Raw genomic sequence first — 21,420 nt, 5'->3', positions numbered from 1 at the left:
ATGGGGCACAGTTAGATGGTTAGTGTTTTTATTTGTGGCTTTGATACCAGCCTGGATATTAGCAATGAGCTAGGCCGTTTATTTAAAATGTGTTACTCTAATTGTGAATTATTAATAAATGTTTCTGACATCATATCCTATGTCATTTCTAAACGTTAAACCATAAGAAGAGCCTTGGTAACTAGGAAAACATACCTAGTAACTTTTGATGTCCACACACAGTGGACATTTCAATAAGAGGTCATATGTCTTAGGATGGGCCCTGGCCTAGGAACCTGGCATCCTGGCCCTGGTCCAAGCCCCTCCCTGTCAGCTCACTAGTCCTGGGAAGGCTGGTTTGCTTCCCTGGCCTCAGTCTCCAGCTCTGAAAAGAGCACTGACTGGTAGCGTATTCCAGTATCTACCGTCTAATGTAGAATCCACCACAATGAAATGAAAGCCGAGTTACAGAAAAATGTCACGCCTTACTTTTAAATATTCGTTCATGGTTTTCCTGTCTGCTCTGTTGGTTAACTAGGTCACTGGTAACGATGAGCTTTACTTTGACAGACAGGAGACAGACACGCGGTGCCCCCACCACTAGCCCAGCCCTGCCTGCTGTGGTTTCATGTGCCTCCCACTGCTGCCTTCTGTAATTGCCTGGGACAACCAGCTCTTCTCCACAGCAGCCTTCAGAACTCCCATTATGTTGGATGTGGTCACCACTCTAGCAGAGGCCCATCTTGCCTGTGGCAGTAGTTGTTCGGAGTGGGAGGACCTGTCAAAGCGTATGGCTGTGTGTCCTCTGCAGTTGACAGAGAAGGCTATGTGGACACACTGGAACTCCCTCACATAGAGGCCATGGTGTAAACCTGAGCTTCCTGGAGGTGGCATCTGCCCTTCAGGTCCAAATACCCATGCAGTTGAATCTTGGGGATGTATTCTGTCCCTTCCACTGCCCCTGAGAACTGTGGACAGGGAGGAAGCTGCCAGATAAGGAACTGTAAGATATTGTGCCAAGGGCAGGATTCCAGAATGTACCAGCATCTCAGTGAACAAATTCTAGAGCAGCTGCTTGGCTGTGCAGAAGGTAGAATGCCAAGTAGCAAGAAACAGATGCTCAGGCGTTTAGACTGGGAGGATGACTTGTTCCCCCTTTGCAACATTTTCCTGTGCTCTTGGTCAGCTTTTAAATGAACCTCAAGTCTTAAAATCAAGTGTTTGATTATATTGTTATTGAGTGCCTGGCTATGGAAGGGTACATATATTATAACCATGTTTTTTATTGTGGTAAAATATATAGAATAAAATCTTGCCATTTAAACTATTTTAAGTGTATAATTTAATATCATTAATTACATTCAAAATATTGTGCAACCATCACCGCTATCTATTTTATTTCCAAAGCTCTTTTATCACCCCAACAGAAAGTCTGTTACCATGAAGCAGTGACTCCACATTTCACCTCCCCCAAGTCCCTGGTAACCTCTAATCTTCTCTCTGTCTCTATGAATTTGCCTATTCTGGGAACCTCCTATAAGTGTAATCCTTTTGCATCTGGCTTTTTTCACTTAGCATAATGTTCTCAAGGCTGATCCATCTTGTAGCATGAATTGGTACTTCTTTCCTCTTTATAGGTGAATAATATTCTGTTGTATGGTTAAAACATATTTGGTTTATCCATTCATCACTGATGGACACTTGGATTATGTCCACCTTTCAGTTCTTTTGGACATATACCTAAGAGTAGAATTTCTTGGTTATAGGATAATTCTATGTTTAACTTTTTGATGAGCTGCCAAATTATCTCCTTAGCAGCTACACCATTTTACACTCTCACCAGCAATGTATGAGGATTCCAGTTTTTCCACATCCCTGCCAACACTTATTTTCTTTTTTGAAAATTTTAAAATTATTCTATCAAATAGAATAGATAAGAAGGTAAGGGTTGGAGGTAAGAGTCCAACTTCATTCTTTTGCATGTGGCTGTATAGTTGTCCCAGCACCACTTGTTGAAAAGACTATCCTTTCTCCATTGAGTAGACTTGGCACCCTTGTCAAAAACCTGTTGATCTGAGGACTCTTTATTCTATTCCATTAGTCTATTCTTATGCCAGTACCAAGCTGTTTTTATTACTGTAACTTAGAGTAAGGTTTAAAATTGCGAAGTGTGAGTTTAATTTCATTTCTTCTTTTTCAACTTGTTTTTACTATTCAGGGCCCCTTGCAATTCTATATGAATTTGAGGATTAGCTTTTCCATTTCTGAGTAGGAGGGCTGTTGGAAATTTGATAGGGATTACACTGAATCTGTATATCACTTTGAGGAGTATTGCCCTCTTGCCAATATTGTCTTCCAGTCCAGGAACACAAGATGTCTTTTATTTATTTAGGTAGTCTTTATTCCAGCATGATTTTATAATTTTTAGTCTTTCACCTGCATGTTTTTTTTTCCCTAGGTATTTTATTCTTTTGGGTGCTATTATAAATGGGATTATTTTCTTAATTTCTTTTTCTGATTCTTCATTGCTACTATGTAGAAACACAACTGATTTTTGTGTGTTGCTCTTGTATCCCGTAACTTTGCTAAATTTGTTAATTAGTTCTTCTAGTTTTCTTGTGGATTCTTTGAGATATTCTATATATATAGGGTCATGTCATATAAAAATAGAGATAGTTTTACTTCTTCTTTTCCAGTTTGGATACCTTTTATGTCTTTTTCTTGCCTACTTGCTCTGTCTAGGACTTCCAGTGCATAGCAGTACTGTGTAGCAGTGGTGAAAGTAGGCATTCTTGTCTTTTCCTGACCTTAGGGGGAGGGCTTTCAGTCTTTCCCCATTGAATATCCTTTTAGCTGAATTTTTCATAAGTCCCTTTTTTTTTAAGTGTTTTAAGTTTTTACTTTATTACAGGCTTTTCTATATCTAATCATTACAAATGTTTTCAACATTTCATTTATCTGCTCTGTTGTATTCCATTTATATTTCATTATGATTCCCATCTGTCTATCATATATTCAAGTCATGTCTACTATTTTCTTTTTTTTTAATTTTAATTTTATATTGGAGCATAGTTGATTAACAATATTGTGTTAGTCTCAGGTGTACAGCAAAATGATTCAGTTATACATATACATGTATCTATTCTTTTTCAAATTCTTTTACCATTTAGGTTATTACAGAATATTGAGCAGAGTTCCCTGTGCTATATAGTAGGGGTTTGTTGGTTATCTATTTTAAATATAGTAGTGTGTACATGTCAATCCCAAACTCCCAGTCTATCCCTCCCTCCCACCCTTCCCCTCTGGTAACTATAATTTCATTCTCTAAGTCTGTGAGTCTTTCTGTTTTGTAAATAAGTTCATTTTATCATTTGGGGGGTGGGTTTCTAAGCGATATCATATGATATTTGTCTTTCTCTGTCTGACTTACTTCACTTAGTATGATAATCTCCAGGTTCATCCATGTTGCTGCAAATGGCATTATTTCATTCTTTTCAGTGGCTGAGTAATATTTCATTGTATTATTTCATAGTAATATTTCATTTCATTTTACCACATCTTTATCCATTCCTCTGTCGATGGACATTTAGGTTGCTTCCACGTCCTGGCTATTGTAAATAGTTCTGCAATGAATGGGGTGAATGTGTCTTTTCAGATTATGGTTTTCTCCAGATATATGCCCAGGAGTGAGATTGCTGAATCATATGGTAGCTCTGTTTTTAGGTTTGTTTTGTTTTGTTTTGTTTTGTTTTTTGCGGTACACGGGCCTCTCACCGCTGTGGCCTCTCCCATTGCGGAGCACAGTCTCCGGACATGCAGGCTCCGTGGCCATGGCTCACTGGCCCAGCCGCTCTGCGGCATGTGGGATCCTCCTGGACCGGGGCATGAACCCGCATTCCCTGCATCGGCAGGCGGACTCTCAACCACTGCACCACCAGGGAAGCCCTATTTTTAGTTTTTTAAGGAACCTCCATACTGTTCTCCAAAGTGGTTGTAGCAATTTACGTTCCCACTAACAGTGTAGGAGGGTTCCCTTTTCTCCACACACTCTCCAGCATTTATTGTTTGTAGATTTTTTGATGATGGCCATTCTGACCAGTGTGAGGTGATACCTCACTGTAGTTTTGATTTACATTTCTCTAATAATCAGAAATGTTCAGCATCTTTTCATGTGCCTCTTGGCCATCTGTATGTCTTCTTTGGGAAATATCTATTTAGGTCTTCTGTCCATTTTTGGATTGGATTGTTTGGTTTTTTTTGATATTGAGCCACATGAGCTGTTTGTAAATTTTGGGAGACTAATTCCTTGTAGGTTACATTGTTTGCAAATATTTTCTCCCATTCTGTGGGTTTTTTCGTTTTGTCTATGGTTTCCTTTGTTGTGCAAAAACTTGAGTTTCATTAGGTCCCATTTGTTTATTTTTGTTTTTTCCCCATTATTCTAGGAGACAGCTCAAAAAAGATATTGCTGCGATTTATGTCAAAGAGTGTTCTGCCTATGTTTTCTGAGTTTATTTTTGTGTATGGTGTTAAATAATGTTCTAATTTCACATGTAGCTGACCAGTTTTCCCAGCACCATTTACTGAAGAGACTCTCTTCTCACCATTTTAGAGTCTTGCTTCCTTTGTCATAGACTAATTGACCATAGGTGCGTGGGTTTAATTCTGGGTTTTCTATATCACACATCGGTCTATATTTCTCTTTTTGTGCCAGTACCATACTGTTTTGATGACTGTAGCTTTGTAGTATAGTCTGAAGTCAGGGAGCCTGATTCCTCCAGCTCCATTTTTCTTTCTCAGGATTGCTTTGGCTATTTGGGGTCTTTTGTGTTTCCATACAAATTGTAAAATATTTTGTTCTAGTTCTGTGAAAAATGCCATTGGTAATTTGATAGGGATTGCATTGAATCTGCAGGTTGCCTAGGGTACTATAGTCATTTTGACAGTATTGATTCTTCCAATCCAAGAACATGGTATATCTTTCTGTTTGTATCATCTTTGATTTCTTTCATCAGTGTCGTATAGTTTTCAGAGTACAGGTCTTTTGTCTCCTTAGGTAGGTTTATTCCTAGGTATTTTATTCTTTTTGATGTGATGATAAATGGGATTATTTCCTTAATTTCTCTTTCTGATCTTTCATTGTTAGTGTATAAGAATGCGAGAGATTTCTGTGTATTAATTTTGTAACCTGAAACTTTACCACATTCATTGATGAGCACTAGTAGTTTTCTGGTAGCTGTTTAAGATTTGTTCTGTATAGTATTATCTCATCTGCAAACAGTGACAGTTTTAACTTCTTCTTTTCTAATTTGGATTCCTTCTATTTCTTTTTCTTCTTTGATTGCCGTGGCTAGGACTTCCAAAACTATGTTCCGTAAGAGTGGCGAGAGTGGACATCTTTGTCTTTTTGCTGATCTTAGAGAAAATGCTTTCAGCTTTTTACTGTTGTGTATGATGTTAGATGTAGGTTTGTCATATATAGCCTTTATTATGTTGAGGTTTGTTCCCTCTATGCCCACTTCCTGGAGAGTTTTATCATGAATGCATGTTGAATTTTGTCAAACACTTTTTCTGCATCTATTGAGATGATCATATGGTTTTTATTCTTCAATTTGTTGTTATGGTGTATCACACTGATTGATCTGAGGCAGTGAAAAATCCTTGCATCCCTGGGATAAATTCCACTTGATCATGGTGCATGATCCTTTTAATGTATTGTTGGATTCAGTTTGCTAGTATTTTGTTGAGGATTTTTGCATCTATGTTCATCAATGATATTGGTCTGTAATTTTCTTTTGTAGTATCTTTGTCTGGTTTTGGTATCAGGGTGATGGTGGCCTCATAGAATTAGTTTGGGGGTATTACTTCCTCTGCAATTTTTTGGAATAGTTTCAGAAGGATAGGTTAGGTGCCTTTTGTCATGTTGAAGAAGTTCTCTTCTAGTCCCAGTTTTCTGAGTTTTTATCATGAAAGGATGTTGGGTTTGTCATTGCCATTTTTCCATCAATTGAGTTGATTGTGTTTTTTTTCTCTTTGTTCTAATAATGTGGTATATTGCATTAATTGATTTTCTAAGGGTGAACCACCCTTGTATTCTGAGATAAATCCTACTTGGATTCAGTTTGCTAGTATTTTAGTATGTTGTGGTTTTGTTTTCATTTGTCTCAAAGAATTTACTAATTTCCCTCTTTGACCCACTGGTTGTTTAAGAGTGTGTTGTTTGATTTCTACATACTTGTGACTTTTTTAGTTGTCCAGATTTCCAGTTTCGTTTCACTGTGAAGCTACTTTCTAGTACTTCAATCTTAAGTTTGAGGTTTATTTTGAGGCCTACCATGTGGTCTGTCCTGGAGGATGCTCTGTGTGCACTTGAGAAGAATGTGGGTTCTGCTGACTTGGATGGAGTATTTCGTGTATGTCTGTTGGGTCCAGATGGTCTATAGTGTTGTTCAAGTCTTCTGTTTCCTTATTGATCTTCTATGTGGGTGTCTTATCCATTACCAACATCTTTTTATTAACTTTTAAAAATAGTTAACAAGTATTAGATGGTTTTTGGTTCAGGCTGGGAAGTTGGTTTTGTGCAGTTTTTAAATGTGAAATTGGACTCTATGCATGAACACAGTGTTGAGGAGGCTGTGTGGCGTTGGGCAGCATATGTCTGTCTATTCCATCTGTGGCATAGGGCTGGGGACTGATTGTTGGGAACATGGTTTCTGGTAGCCAATAAGTACCTTTGCCATGTTAGCCATGTGGCCTTCAGCAGGCTTCACATTTCCCTGAAAAAGTACTACTATCACTTTTTACACAACAGGGTCCTGCCTTGAGGCTTGCATGGGTTTGAAGTGAGGATGAGGCCTGTACCATATGGAGCAGAATTCTGGCACATATTGAGTTCTAAATAAATGTATCAGTGGGACCTCAACTGTCTTTGACCTAGTCAGCTCTGAAGAGCCCCAAGCTTAATGCATTTTCTGTTTGTTTCATATTCTGAGAATGTCCCTGCTGAGGCATTTACTTCCACATGTAAGATGAACCTTCAGTTTATTGAGCATTTCACTTGGTAGGGATTCCATTGCTCTCTTAGAAACGTGCTTCTCATCATGGGAAGCTCAATTTATGGCCTGATAGCAGCTTGGCTCCCAGAACCCCTCTCTAGTCCTGGGAGGTGCTTTCCCTGCCCAGACCTTGAGTTAGAGGGGCCATCTTTGCTGTGGGCCATGGGGGCCATTTGTAACTAGAGGCCAGTCAGCAGAGTTCAAGTGAGGGCTAATAGATCCCTGAAGACTCAGCTCTCAGAGTCTTTCTATACAGACACAGCCATGGTACCTAAGGCAGGTTTGTGCTCAACTCATCCACCCTCTGCACTGAGAGGGGGTCGTGAGGAAGGGAGCACCGTGGTGGGGGAGCTCCTTAAAAGAGAACCCTATGCTGTCCCTGTTCATCCACAGAGCATCCTCAGGTCCTCAAGGAATGCAGCAGAGAGGACAGGGTGGGATGTGCGGGTGGTCTGTGAGTGCTGAATGTGACAGGTTGTAGCCTAGAATATTCTTTACAGCCTCCAGAGCTTTGGCTGAGAGGGAGCCAGTTTTTCCCTCTTTACCTTCTCTACAGCATGTTAATAGCCCCAACTGGTAGAATTGCAGACAGCTTGATTTATTCCAGCTCTATTCTTAAATGGTTGCTAGTTTCTCACTGCAAGAAAATTCAGTTTTTCAGTGGGTCAGTTTAATAACAAGATCAAGGCAAACAGTCTAGCTAATACTAACTCACGTTAGGTGCTTAATATTAATATACTAATACTCTAAATCCTGGAGTTCTATCATGAGGTAGAGCAAAACTTTATTTTTCAGACTCTAAGTTGAGGCAACAACTAGCATATTGTAGACATTGTAGAAATATTTAGGCCCGTACTTGTATGTGTCACGTCCTTACACAGTGAAAGCACAAGCCTGGTTGTTTCAGGACCCCCTTGGAGGCACAGCTTACAGCAGAGCTTGGGGCCTCTGATTCCCAGACTTTCACACCTTGATAGCTGGCATGAGGCATACAGTTAAATACATCTGTTTTGGTAAGTGAACCTCCTCTACTGGATGAGCTATTTTTCCATAGTTTATTTTCTGTTTTTATAAATAAAATGGAAATGGTTGGAAGGCTAAAATGTCTCCATATCAGCTCTTATGTCAACCCAGACGGTGTCTGTGCCACCTTTCTGAGGTCTGTGGTATTGCGGAGATGGAGGTCACTGTAGCATGTGACCAAAGCAGAAGGTCTTCCTCTTCCAGAGAGGACAGTAACTTCTGCTCTGCCCTGGGGACCATGTAGTGCCTCCCACTTCCTGCCTGAGTCATCTTGGCTATCCCCCTTGCCGGTTACTGACACTGGTGAATGAGCCCAGCATCCTGCCTGTGGGGAACCAAGCCTCCTGCTCTGGCTTTGTTGAGCGCCTGTGACCCCTGAGCTGAAGAGCACTGAGTGTTTCTGTGGGTTTTTTTCCAAGATGCTGCTCCCAGAGGTATTGGCCTGTATGTTTTTATGTCTTAACTTGTGGTTATGTGCATTATATATTTCTTTGGAGTTAGTTTCTCCTAAAACTCAATGTACTATTAATCAGGTAATTTCTGTGTAGGTACAAATGTGGCTGGAAAGATGGCTGGCTGCTGGGTTTATTTATTAATGGAGCAGAAACTTGGGGAAAAGTCCATTTTGACCCTGGTCTTTGACTCAGAGCCCAGTGAAGGCTCATCTGAGAGTCCAGTTGATATTCCAGAGGCTGGCAACATCATACACTGATGACTAGACAGCTTGTCATCCTGGGCCACAGAAGTAACAACTGTTTTTAAGGTTTGGCCAGACTTCATATTCTCCATTCTTTCCACCCCATGTTATATGGAATGCACACGATGCCATTTAATTACTTCAGTCCCTTTCTTAAAGGAAAAAGACACGGGACCAATATTCCAGAGGTACTAGTAGTTTGAAAGTTTACTCAGTAATTTTCTTTGCAGACTTAGTAGCTGTAAAGATCTTGCTTATATTTTTGCGGTATTAATTAATTTCAAGTGCAGTTTTGGCAGACCAACCAAGGGTCTCAACAGGCTGCATAGAATGGGTGCTATTTTTAAGGCCATCATCTCAGTGAAGTTTTTTCCAAATGAAATTCAACAGGAACCAGCCTTTATTTGGACTGTACACTCAGTAAAATGCTCAACTTTTGTAGGCATGTCAGCAGTTCTTACAAAATAAGTTGTATGTGCCTTTTATTACTGTGCTTATTAAGTGTAGACTCAGGAATGTAGGTCTTCTTGCTTTTGCCACTGTTTCATTTTGGAAAGAGGCAGTTGATTCATCCTCTAGAGAAAGATGGCCATGGAAACATAGGACACATAAGGTCAGTCACACAAAGTGGCCCTTGGTGGAAATGCTATCATGTGGTGATGTAATCCTGTGCTACCTGGCACAGTAGCCACTGGCTACATGTGGCTACTGAGCACTTAAAAAGCAGTTGGTCCGTGACTTCCCTGGTGGCACAGTGGTTAAGAATCTGCCTGCTAATGCTGGGGACACAGGTTCGAGCCCTGGTCCAGGAGGATCCCACATGCCGCGGAGCAACTAAGCCCGTGCACCACAACTACTGAGCCTGCACTCTAGAGCCCGTGAGCCACAACTACTGAGCCTGCCTGCCACAACTACTGAAGCCCGTGCACCTGGAACCTGTGCTCTGCAACGAGAGAAGCGACCACAGTGAGAAGCCCGTGCACCACAACAGAGTAGCCCCCACTTGCCACAACTAGAGAAAGCCCGTGTGCAGCAACGAAGACCCAACACAGCCAAAAATAAATAAATAAATAAATAAATTTATTTTAAAAAGCAGTTGGTCCAAGTTCATACTAGCTTGCTAGGACTTCATATAAAAAAAAGAATATAAAATATCTCATTAATAATTGTTTATATTGACTTCATGTTGAAATGATAATGTTTTGGGTTGATTGGTTTAAATAAAATATATTATTAAAATTAATTATACTATTTACTTTTTATTAGAAAATTTGAAATTATAGGTATGGCTCTCCCCTAACTGGACACCTTGCCACAGTTGCTCAGGGCTCTAAGAGCTGGCAAAGGTTCTGGGGTGTGTGAATGGACTGCCCATCCCTGGTGGGAGCCCTTTTGCCATTTTTTAAGGGTCTTATGCAATTTCTTTCAGTGTCTCAGCGATGTGACCTCTGAGTCATATGGCCATGACATCTGTTGTCCATGCAACAGTCATGTCAGGGCCGCACTGGGAACTGGACACCAAGAGCTTGAGCAAATCACCCACCCTTCTCAACCTCATCTGTGAAACAGAGTTAGATCGAGGATTAACAGGGAATAGTTAGGGCACATTTCAGGGGTCTCATAACTCCTATCCTTATTTAGTATAACTGGGGGATGAGGAAACAGAAAACAAAACCGTGTATATATATACACTTTAATCCCCAGTTTTACTTTTCTCCGAGAGTATACGGATGTTGGGATGAGAAAGCAAGATGAAAAGGCCACACAATATTGTCAGCAGTGCTTATCTGATAGGCAGTAATTTGCATTTGAATTTTGGAGGAATTTTATTTTCTCCTCTAAGTTCTGTTTCCTGGTTTTCTATGTGCACTGTTATTATCAGAACAGAACAGGACAGTTGACTATCTGCATGCACTAAAGGGAATATGTGGCTGCCTTGCTGAAAGCCCATCTCCTGCCATCAGTGCACGTGCAAACAGTGATTGTTTACAGTTCAGAATCTGGTGGTCCTGAAAGACAGTTCAATTGAAAATAAACTTGACCACATTTTGATGTGATTGACAAGGATGTAGAGGTAGCAAAGAGAGCCGCAAGGTCTGTGCGGGCTGATCACTCAGTGTAGGAAAGAGACCTCCTCGATGGTGTCAAATCGGATGCAGGTGTGTGAGAGGGGGCATTTTGTGCAAGTTCCTGGTAGAATGGCCTTATTATCAAACTAAAATGGAGGTAATGAGGAAGGAATATTTGACCAGAGAGAACAGCATGGAAGGACCTGCCTAACATAGTGATGAGTGGTGACTTTTTTATTATGCTCTCTGGGCCTCAGCCATATGAGATCATAGAAATGAGAGATGGAAAAGACCTCCTGTATTAGGTCATCCAGCCCATCCCCTCCAGAGCTGACTGACCCCACAGTGTACTTTCCAGAGCTCCGTCCAGTTTTTCAAGTGACTCAACTGATGGAGTTTCCACCAGCTCCCAGAAGGTGCAGAAAGGTGGTGTCTGAGACGGCTAACTTGGATCTGGATTTATTCTTCTTTCTCATGACGAAGATCCCAGCGATGATGCTTTGTTCGAAGAGAGATGTGAGGGTGAATCCCACCTCTGTCACTAACTTGCGGATGACTGCGGATGACCCCAGCTCGCCTCATCTCCACATCCTCCTCCGAAAGTGGGGGTGCTTTGCTGGGCTCCTTCAGTCTGAGCGTTCTAAGACTTGGCGGCAGCACCTTACATAGCACTTTATGGTTTTCACAGCTTGTTCACATTTGTGATCTCATTTGAGCCTCACCATTCTTAGAGCAGGAGTTGATCTTATTATCCTCCTGGCCATCTCCCTGCCTTTATTCTGTTTCTTTTAATCAGATGAAGCAGTTCTCCCAGGCAGTGGGTGCTGGGCCAGGTGGTCAGGCATTCCTTTTGATTCTAAGCACAGAGCTGCTTCCATTTGACCTCACGGGTACTACTATGCCTTCTGAGACACCACATGGGTACAGTTTACTCTCCTTGAGGTGTGGCCTCCTTTCCCGGTAGTAGCACTGCTCAGGATTGTCCCAGGCCACCTGTGGAACCTAGAGCTTTCTTGCCTGTGTCACCTGGTGGGACCTCTGGGGGCAGGGGGCAGGATTTCAGGGTGGAGTATGATATATTATCAATAGATTGCACTTGGAGTCCTCTGAGGTGATCACCCAGGCTGTTCACTAGTAACCTCCATCCCTGTGTGATAAAGGACTTTGAATGGATCTGTAGGCAGGTTAATCCACTGGGAGTTAGTAAGCAGGGCACCAAGGGCTCATCTTAATAATTCAGGTTCTGCAGTTCCTTTTTCTTGACCTAACCAATGATCTGAAACTTACCCTAAAAGAGAAGAGGTATTAACATTTATTGCAAGTAGTTGGTCATTAAGATTTCTCTTAAAATCATTTCTTTTTGTATCAGCTTGGGGATATTTAATTTTTAAACCCAGGTTCAGTAAGTATGTAATTAAAGTACATTTCACAATGCAACTAGTCCCAATAGAATTGTAATACAATGCTGCTCTTAACTAGTTTATGAAACTGTGTGAAGTATGACATGAGTCACAGAAATGGGGACGAGGGGCTGCTATCCAGCCTGGTCGGCTCACTTGGTCTAGCCATGCTGGAGCAGCCCTCCACGCTGTGGGCGCCATCCTCCCCTGTGGCATCACTGTGTGTTTATGGCATTTCTGAGTGTCCTCCACGTGCCTGCGCCCACAGATATCTTTTTCACCTTTCCACAGAACCCCGCTGTCTCCCAGTTTTTCTCAGTAGGCCCACGGGGTTATGTTGTGTAACTGCTTCATCACCTTGGGTTATTTGTGCTGTGTTTTGTTCTGCCTTTTGTATTTGTATGTGAAATATTTCAAACATACAGACAAAAGAGTGTTTTGCCTTTCTTCTTAAATTTTGTTTTTCCAGCTTCAGTCTACAGTTAGGCACTTGGATGCAGAAAGGTAATGAAAACAATGATTGGGTGAGAGCTGGAACTCAGATCTGAGTTGTAGGATCCAGATCCCTGGTTCTGCCCTGTGCCTCTACTGTTTGCAGGAATTCCTCGTGGATGTGGTAACATTCCCAGCAAGGCTGTCAGGGTTGGTGAAACAGCAAACCGTGGGTTGGAAACAGCAGTGCCGCAGGGGTGCATCTCCTGGGGCTGTGTGGTCAGTCTCCTTGCTTATGGCCTGGAGCAGGGCCAGAGAGCAAACACGTCATCTTCCAACAGCTCTACCTCGCTGAAGGTCAGTGCCAGAAAGTGGCAGAGCTGAGACCCAAACCCAGGGTCAGAGCTGCGAGCTCTGGCTCTGTGCTCAGTGTTCATCATTCCCATTGACTTACAATTTTTCTTCAGTACTATAAAAATAATGGAAAGAAATATTGTCTGTTTTTGAGAGTATAAGAAAAGGCACCCCTCCTATCATTTGTGCTTCTCTTGCAGATCCTGAGGAAACTAAAAGATCTCGCGTTGGATGCCGAATCAGAGCTGGAGAGACAGGATGAGGCCTTGGATGGCATCACTGCAGCTGTGGACCGGACAACCTTAACCATTGACAAGCATAATCGACGAGTGAAAAAACTGACCTAGAAGGACAAGAAAGCATAGATGTGACTGCTTTTGTTGAGACTCACTCCTCTGAGTATATTGTTCTCAACTCCTGCATGCTTCCTTTGAGATGAAGACCCCAGGAAGTCATTCCAAGCACCCTGCCCCAGGAGGTGCACAGCTGCCTCAGGGTGAAGGGCTGCTGTTGACGGCTGTGAGCAGCTTAGCTTGGGGTAATTGTGGCTGCCACCAAGGGATTCCCTTGCAGGGAGCTGAAAGTGCAGCTGGAGGAGGAGAGGAGTTCTGCCTGCAAATACAGCGAGCTGCTTCCTCCCAAGGCCCTCTCGGGCTGCTTGTGGAGTCAGGAGCACACACGCATTCAAACATGGGCTGAGCCATGTTGAGGTGGCCACGACAGCAAGGCGGCTCTTCATGCTGAGGGTGGGCTGCACCCAGCACTCAGGGACCACTTTGCTTGACCACAATCCCAGGTCTCCAGCGGCACAACTAGCTGCATTTTCATCCTTTTCCCATTCTTGATAAGCATAAAAAGGATGGTTTAAGTCTCTGTGAATGAAACCTACTTGTTTCTAACCCTCTGCCTATCTGAAGACTGCAGGCATATCCTGTGTCAGCAGAATCTCTTCTCCAGGATCACATCCAGGTCTGAGCCTGTCTCTCCTACATGGGCTGCTCAGCACAGACCCCACTGCCTTTACTTTGTTCCATTTTTCTTTGGTGGACAGGTCAGTTTCTTTTCGGTTGTATTGCAATTTCTAACCAAAGTTGAGTCTAGTATACCTCGAGGTCATCCTATAAGCACCTGAAATATTTTCACTGCTCAGTTTTTAGTCAAACATGAAAATAGTACATATTGCACCTATTTTAAAAAGTTAATTTTTGCTTTTTTGCCCCATTTCTACTCGGAAACAAAAGAGAAATGCTGGCTTTAGAATATTCTTTGAAGCTATGCATTGATGCTGCTTTTTGCTTGGTTTTGGGTATCTTAGTGTGTCCCTGGGAGAGCCCCTCATGGGGAGACACGAGGAAAGTAGAGAAGTGGGTGACCTCCCCCCATTCTCACAACAAGCCACCTCCAGACTGCTTTGAAAGCAGAGAGGCTCATTTAGACCTTGTAGAGATGTTACTTTGAAGCGCCTTTCCTACAGCCCTCCTGGGATGGCGCCCGCAAGCCCTGTGCTGCCCTGCTGCACCACTCCACTTGCATACTAAGTCCTGGATCGTTTTAAGAATTAATTCACAGATGCAGTGTTAGTTTTCTGGGGCTGCCCCAACAAAGTACCACAAACAGGAGGCTTACAACAATAGGAATGCACTTCCGGAGGCCAGAAGTCCAGGATCGAGGTGTAGGCAGGCTGTGCTCCTGGAGACTCTAGGAGAGGATCATTCCTGCCACTTCTAGTTGCTGGTACCTCCATGTATCCCTGAGCTTGTGGCCACATCACCCCAGTCTCTGCCTGCATTGTCATGTGGCCATCTTCCTGTGTTTCTGTGTCTCAAATCTCCCTCTCCTCTCTCTTATAAGGATCCATCCTAATCCAAGGTCATCTTATCTTGAGATCCTTACCTTGATGACATCTACAGAGACCCCATTTCCAGATAAGGTCACATTCAGAGGTTCCCAGTGAGTATGAATTTTGGGTCACCTACGGATGCCCAGCCTTGTCATAGCTGACCCATTCCAAAATGACACGGAAAGTAGCACTTTTAGAAAGTAATGTCCATAAGGGTCTTTCAATTCTTTTCTGTTTTGCAGTTTGGTATATTATATTCCTAGTCTCTGTTTTTCTTACTTGGTTTGTACTTACTAACCTCCAAAATGAGAAGTGCACCTGTTCTTTCAAGGTTTCTCATGCTAATGCAGCATGTGAGCAGCTTGCTCTTGACCTTTCCTGGCACATCAAGTGATGGAGCTCTTGGAGCTCATGTTCATTCCAGGGGGTCTGAGCCCCATGCAGCCCCTTCTAGTGCTTGATGATAGGGAGGTCGGGGAGGTCTAGTGCTTGATGATAGGGAGGTCGGGGAGGACACGGCAGGTGTGAAGATGTGTCATCAAGGACAATTATTGAGAGCTCATGCCTAGAGGCAGCGGCAGCTGGATCACGTCCCTAGGGAACTTGGAGGAATGCTAGAGGAAAGGCAGCTCGTACCCTGGGCACAGGGCAAGTGCAGGTGTGCAGGCTGTGCCCAAATACTGTAGCTTCTCACAGCAGCCCATGAAGAGTGAGTTCCCCTGAGGTAGAGTATGTGGTTCTCACCGTGGCCACACACTGGACTCATGCCAGGAACTCAGAAGGTACAAACACACACGCACACACGCGTGCACTGACCCCAGACCCCTCAGTCAGAATCTCTGAGGGTATACACATTACCCAAATGTTTCTAATGAGCAGAAGGGGAAGATCCACAGGCCAGGTGACTTACTGCCACCAGACCTGCTCTCTCCATCTAGCTCTAGAGAGCCCTGAACAGCTGAAATGAAAACGAATCTGTCCCACTCATGATGCTGTTCTAAATCCAGGTGGGCACTGCTCAAGAGTTCCCAGTGCAGCCTCCAGCGGCCGGCCAGCCTCTGCTTGTCCTGAAAACAGATACCACCCAGCACTCATGTGGCATCAGGGCCGTACACACCTCGGCGGCTAACAGGCCTCTGGAAAGCAGGGGGCCAGGACTCTGTTGGTGATCCCTCGCCAGGAGCAAGCCCTGAGCTGTCTGGGCCTCACGCTCTCCTAATCCACCACCTGTGGATGCATAAAATGCAGACACTCTGGGCATGAAGGTGTATGGTACAGAAGACATTGTACTATTAGAGAATTATTCTCCGGGCCTTTTCTCTCCCATGAATAGTTAAATTGATAGAGACTATGGTCTGTTTATGTGGAGACTTAGAGTGTTAAAAAAAAAAAAAAAAAAAAAAAGGCCATCAAAGGCCATTTTATGCTATTTTTTTTAACCTTGGCCCCAGAGTTAACTTTTTAAACCTTAACCCCTTCCAGTAGCAGAAAATCCCTGTGCCAAACTGTTAGTCACCAAGGCTGAAACAAAATCGCCAGGAACCGTATAAAACCAGGCACTGATTCCCACAGCACACTGATTCCCCACCCCAGGTGCGCTAGTTCCACCTCCCATTGCTCCCTCAACTTACGGTGCACTGACTCTGCCTCCACACTTTAGACATGGGAAGGACACGAGGGGGAACAGATATTGTGATGCTCATAGAAGCAGTACCAGGGGAAGGAGATGAGCAGGTAGGCTGGTGATCTCTCCTGCCATCCACAGGCATTCCTAAAACATATAACACTTTGAGCTCAGTTTTACACTCTGTAAAGGTGGGCAGAATACAAGACCCACATCTGATGCAGCTGTGAGACCAATATTGAGCTGAAATGAAACTGCTTTGACATTTCATCAAAAATGGCTGATCCTTTTGTTTGTTTAGGGCAGAAGTCAGGAGACTTTTTCTATAAAGGGTCAGGTAGGAAATACTTCATCTTTCAAGCCATATGGTGTCTGTTGTGAACAAATGGCCGTGCTATGTTCCAGTAAAACTACCTGTGAGATTAGAATTTCATATATGTCATGTGCCCTGAAATGTTATTCTTGTTTTGATTTTCTTCGTTCAACCATTTGAAAATTCACACATGTCCTTAGCTTGCAGGCCATAGGAGAACAGACTGCAGGGCTTTGTAGTCACCTGCCCAGGTGGGTGTGTTCCTTTTGAGGTTTCACATAAACTTGTCCAGCATTGTCTGTCCTGGAGGGCAACTTACTTCCCTCCTCAGCCCCAAACTCAAACATGGCCTGAGCTCTTGACATGCCCCTGCTGCTGGTGGCCAAAGCTGAGTGTAGGGTTGCGGCTGGGAGGGTTCTGTGTATTTTTGCCATAAAAAACAAAAAGGGCATAATGAAAAAGACAAAAATGGCATAATGAAACATGACAAATTAATGACAAAATCTTTAAAAGATTTTGTGGAAAAATGAAAATACTAAAAATATTCTAATACAATTAAAATGTGTGTAGATTCATGGTTATAGTTGTATTTGGATATAACTTAGAGGAAGTGATGATACTTCCTTTCTCAAAGTCAGTCATTAAGGATTCAGGATCTAATGTCTGTTGTAAGTTCTTTACGATATAAAAAAATCTATTGTCTCCAGGTTTTTCTGGAAGTAAAATAACAGATGAAGAATGCTGTTTCTTATCAATATATTTCTTGTATATAACTGGTAGTACATATCTGGACTACATTTAAATGTTTCATCACATGTCCAGTTCTTATATTTAACCAAATCATCTAAGCAAGATCTGTGCCAAATGCCAAAATTCTGGTTACATCATGTACTCCACTATCAGATAGCAAAAATGTTTCACCATTTTCAAGAAACTTATGCTCATCAGGAATCACATAACCATTTATTTTTGTGAGGGATAGGAGGTCCTAGATTCTTCTTTTGCCTCCGACTTCTAATATTGCATAAGTTTGGTAAAGAAAGCATTAGAGAACAAGCTGCCATATCTAAATTAGCTCAAGAATCGATAATTAATGCTCTCAAAGACTGTTGTGAATTAGTTACTTTATCTTTTATGGCACAATGGCCGTACAGCCAATTAGTTGTGTGACCGAAATGCTTGCAGCAAAGATGCTTACAGCAAACATACCAGTCATAGGCTGGGAGACCCCTACCACCTTGTTTCCTGACTGTGCTCAGCTGTTCAGAGCCTCAAAGCCTGCACTGATGGCACAAAGTCAGTCCTGTTCCGTTTAAAGGCAGAAACGGGGAACAGTAGAGAGAGGAGAGTGAGATGGGAAATGGCAGGTACTGGTTTCCACAAGTTATCTTCTCTGGAGGCCCCAAATCAGCACGTACAAATTTTAGGAGAGGGGAAAACACAAGTCAATCCTTGAGACATTTTCAACTAACACAGGAAACTCAACTATACGCAGTCAGTTGGGGTGGAGGCTTTGGTTTTGGGTTTGATGAAATGGCCTCTCTTGGAGACAGTTGTATTGATTGGGGCATCAACCCTGGCATGAGACCACACGACAAGCAGGTGCCTCCAAGGCCCCACTGGCCTCACCTGTGAGGAGCCCTCTCCCCTCTCACTGCTCCCAGTTTAATTATTAGCTATGGGTTTGAATAAAACTTGAAACACTTGCAAATTGTAATCAGTTTTCACATTTGCAACTGATTTCCACAGCCACATAATATCTCAAGCTTTTGGCACCCATCTGGAAACTTAGAACAGCAGTGGGTTTGCCCAGGAGGTAATTTTCCCTGATTCATTTTGAAAGTGAAAAGTCACAGGGTGGGTCCCTCAGCTAGGGTGGTCCTGCTTCCCAGAAGGACCGCTCAGTCTCATGCCTCAGCTTCCTCAGTGAGGAGTAGACCGGCATGGGCAGAGTGGGGAAGGCATAGATTCAGAGACAGCAGGAGCTGCTCACCAGCCCAGGAGAGCCATTCAGGGGCCACATGCAGTGTCCAGGTGAGGAGACCTAGGCTGCAGGGGTGGGGAGCTATGAGCAGGACCATGGTCAAGGCTGTGTTCTGTGGGCCTGACTCATGTCCTGGGCTCTCGCTGGTTAGGCAACCATGTCCAGGCCATCCCATCATGAGTGGCTACTGTCCTGGGGGGCACTGGTGCCGCACTGACGGTCCAACATGTTCTCCGGGCAGTTCTGAAGCAGCACTTGTTCCTCAGAGCCCTCTGGATTTTACTCTTTTTTTTTTTTTTGCGGTACGCGGGCCTCTCACTGCCGCGGCCTCTCCCGTTGCGGAGCACAGGCTCCGGACGCGCAGGCCCGGCGGCCATGGCTCACGGGCCCAGCCGCTCCGCGGCACGTGGAATCCTCCCGGACCAGGGCACGAACCTGCGTCTCCTGCATCGGCAGGCGGATTCTCAACCACTGCGCCACCAGGGAAGCCCCTGGATTTTACTCTTATCACCTATCACAACCTCTGCCCCTTTGTCTCACCCTCGGGAGGCAAGTGTGAGCTAGGGAATGGGCAACTCACTTCCCCCATCTATCCCTTCTGGAGGTCGGAGGGTTAGGGAGATCTAGGGCATGTTTCCTAGAATGAGTAAAGGGCAGGGTGAAGAAACCCAGCTGTACATGAAGGAGGGTCAGGGCCTCACAGGTGTCCCTGGATGCCTCTTCACACTCTTAGGCTGCTTCCACCCATCAGCAGTGGCTGTTCTGTTCCCACGCCTGGCCCATGGAGCTGGTGCTGAGAGATTAACGAGGCTGGCCCTTTTTTAGAGGCTCAGGGCAGATGCCTTGGAAAGGGGTGGGAGGTGGGGTGCAGCCATTGGGCTCCCACACCATGGAAAGTGAGGACAAGCAGAGAATGCATAGCCTTGTGAAGTCCCTTGGGTGTAGCTGTTTGGACCTTGCGCTGCATTTTCCAATGGAAATGACACTCTAGAGAGCGGTTGGCTTCCTAATGTGATGGCAGCATTGAGATGCACAGCATGGTGATGAAGATGATAGGGATGGGTCAGAGGGCAAGGCCAGGGATCCCATTCCCAAGTGCCCAGTAAGTGGGTCATCTGTGAATCAAACACTCAAGTCTGCTCATGTGTGCTGGCCTTGCTCTGAGTGCTTACAGAAGCTCCCCAGAGGGGAGCTCTGTTTACCTTTCTTATGGGCAAGTAAACAAGCACCTAACTCCCACCCAGGGTCGGCACTCAAGCCTCTGGGGGCTGCTGAGATCCTGACTGCCCAACAGGAGCAAACCCACAGGAAGGACTGTGGGGAGAAGGGAAAGTGTCCCAGGTCGTGGGTGTGGTCTGGATGAGCCAGGGTTACTTACAGATCCAAACCCACCCATTTATGCCCCATCTCATAGAAAACTGGTTTCTTTTCGGAAGCAGTAGCTGCCTGATAAACTTTCAGACCACCTTTCTTACCAATTGGCTTGTTCATGTAGGACATTGCCTTGGTGCAAGAGGGTCACAGAGGGGGGTTGAAGCAATAGCTGGGGAGGCGGTGAGATGCCCTCTGGGACACTCACTGTCCCGATCCCTCCATCTTAACCCCAAATCAAGAGGTGCCTGAACCTGGAGCCTCACTCGCTCTGTGTGCTTGCTGGAGTGTGCGGTCATGAGGAAAGACACCATTGCATCCTGTTCAAGCCCACTCTGACCTCTGGGTCCTATGAAGTAAGCACTCTGCCCGCTTGACATCATAAGCTAGCCTGAGGCTGCTCACAGCTCCACCCACTCTTGCTTGCTCAGCTCTCCCTTGTCACACTGCCCAGCACAGGAACATCATCATGGGTGGGGTCTCTCTGTTACTCTGCCCTCAGGGTCCACAGACCTCAGCATGGGTGGGGTCTCCCCATCACCCAGCCCTTCACTCTTACCAGACCTTACAGCATGGAGTAGGGTCTCCCCATCACCTGGCCTGGCTGCAAACTGTACAGAAGAGCAGATGGAGGTGTATGATCTTCCTGGGGCTGCTGTAACAAAATACCACAAACTGGGTGTCTTGAAACACCAGAATTTAAGCTCACAATTCTGGAGGTCAGAATTCTGAAATCAAGGTGTCAGCAGGGCCCTGCTCTCCTCAGAGGCTCTAGGGGAGAATTTTTGCCTTTCCACCTTCTGAAGCTACGTCTCTCCATTTCCACTGCATCTTCTCATTGCCTCTTCCTCTTCTGTGTATCTGTCTCAAAATTCCCACCTCCTCTTTCCTATAAGGGCACTTGTCAGTGGATTTAGCATCCACCAGGTAATCCCGCATGATCTGCTCATCTCAAGATTCTTAACCTAACTGCATATGTAGAGACACTTTTTCCAAGTAGGTCATATTTACAGGTTCCTGGAATTAGGATTGGACATATCTTTCTTTTTTTTTTTGATTTTTGGTGGTACGCGGGCCTCTCACTGTTGTGGCCTCTCCCGCTGCGGAGCACAGGCTCTGGAAGCGCAGGCTCAGTGGCCATAGCTCACAGGCCCAGCTGCTCCGGGGCATGTGGGATCTTCCCGGACCGGGGCACGAACCCGTGTCCCCTGCATCGGCAGGCGGATTCTCAACCACTGCGCCACCAGGGAAGCCCTGGACATATCTTTTGAGGGCAACA

The 21,420-nt window shown here is 44.3% G+C and overlaps 1 protein-coding gene across 3 annotated transcripts in view; it reads left to right on the top strand.

The window, feature by feature from the left end:
- SNAP47 (synaptosome associated protein 47) overlaps positions 1 to 16,750 on the top strand; it is a 65,890-nt gene extending 49,140 nt beyond the window's left edge. For all 3 annotated transcript variants that reach the window (XM_067032198.1, XM_059060538.2, XM_067032196.1), the window contains one exon: positions 13,210 to 16,750. In XM_067032198.1, coding sequence (XP_066888299.1) covers positions 13,210 to 13,271 — 62 coding nt within the window. In that variant the 3' untranslated portion in view covers positions 13,272 to 16,750. The remainder of the gene's footprint in view (positions 1 to 13,209) is intronic.
- Positions 16,751 to 21,420: the final 4,670 nt, after the last annotated feature.

The sequence above is a fragment of the Kogia breviceps genome, chromosome 4 (assembly GCF_026419965.1).
Source record: "Kogia breviceps isolate mKogBre1 chromosome 4, mKogBre1 haplotype 1, whole genome shotgun sequence".
NCBI lineage: Eukaryota > Metazoa > Chordata > Mammalia > Artiodactyla > Physeteridae > Kogia > Kogia breviceps.
This window is presented reverse-complemented; position numbering and strand designations above follow the sequence as displayed.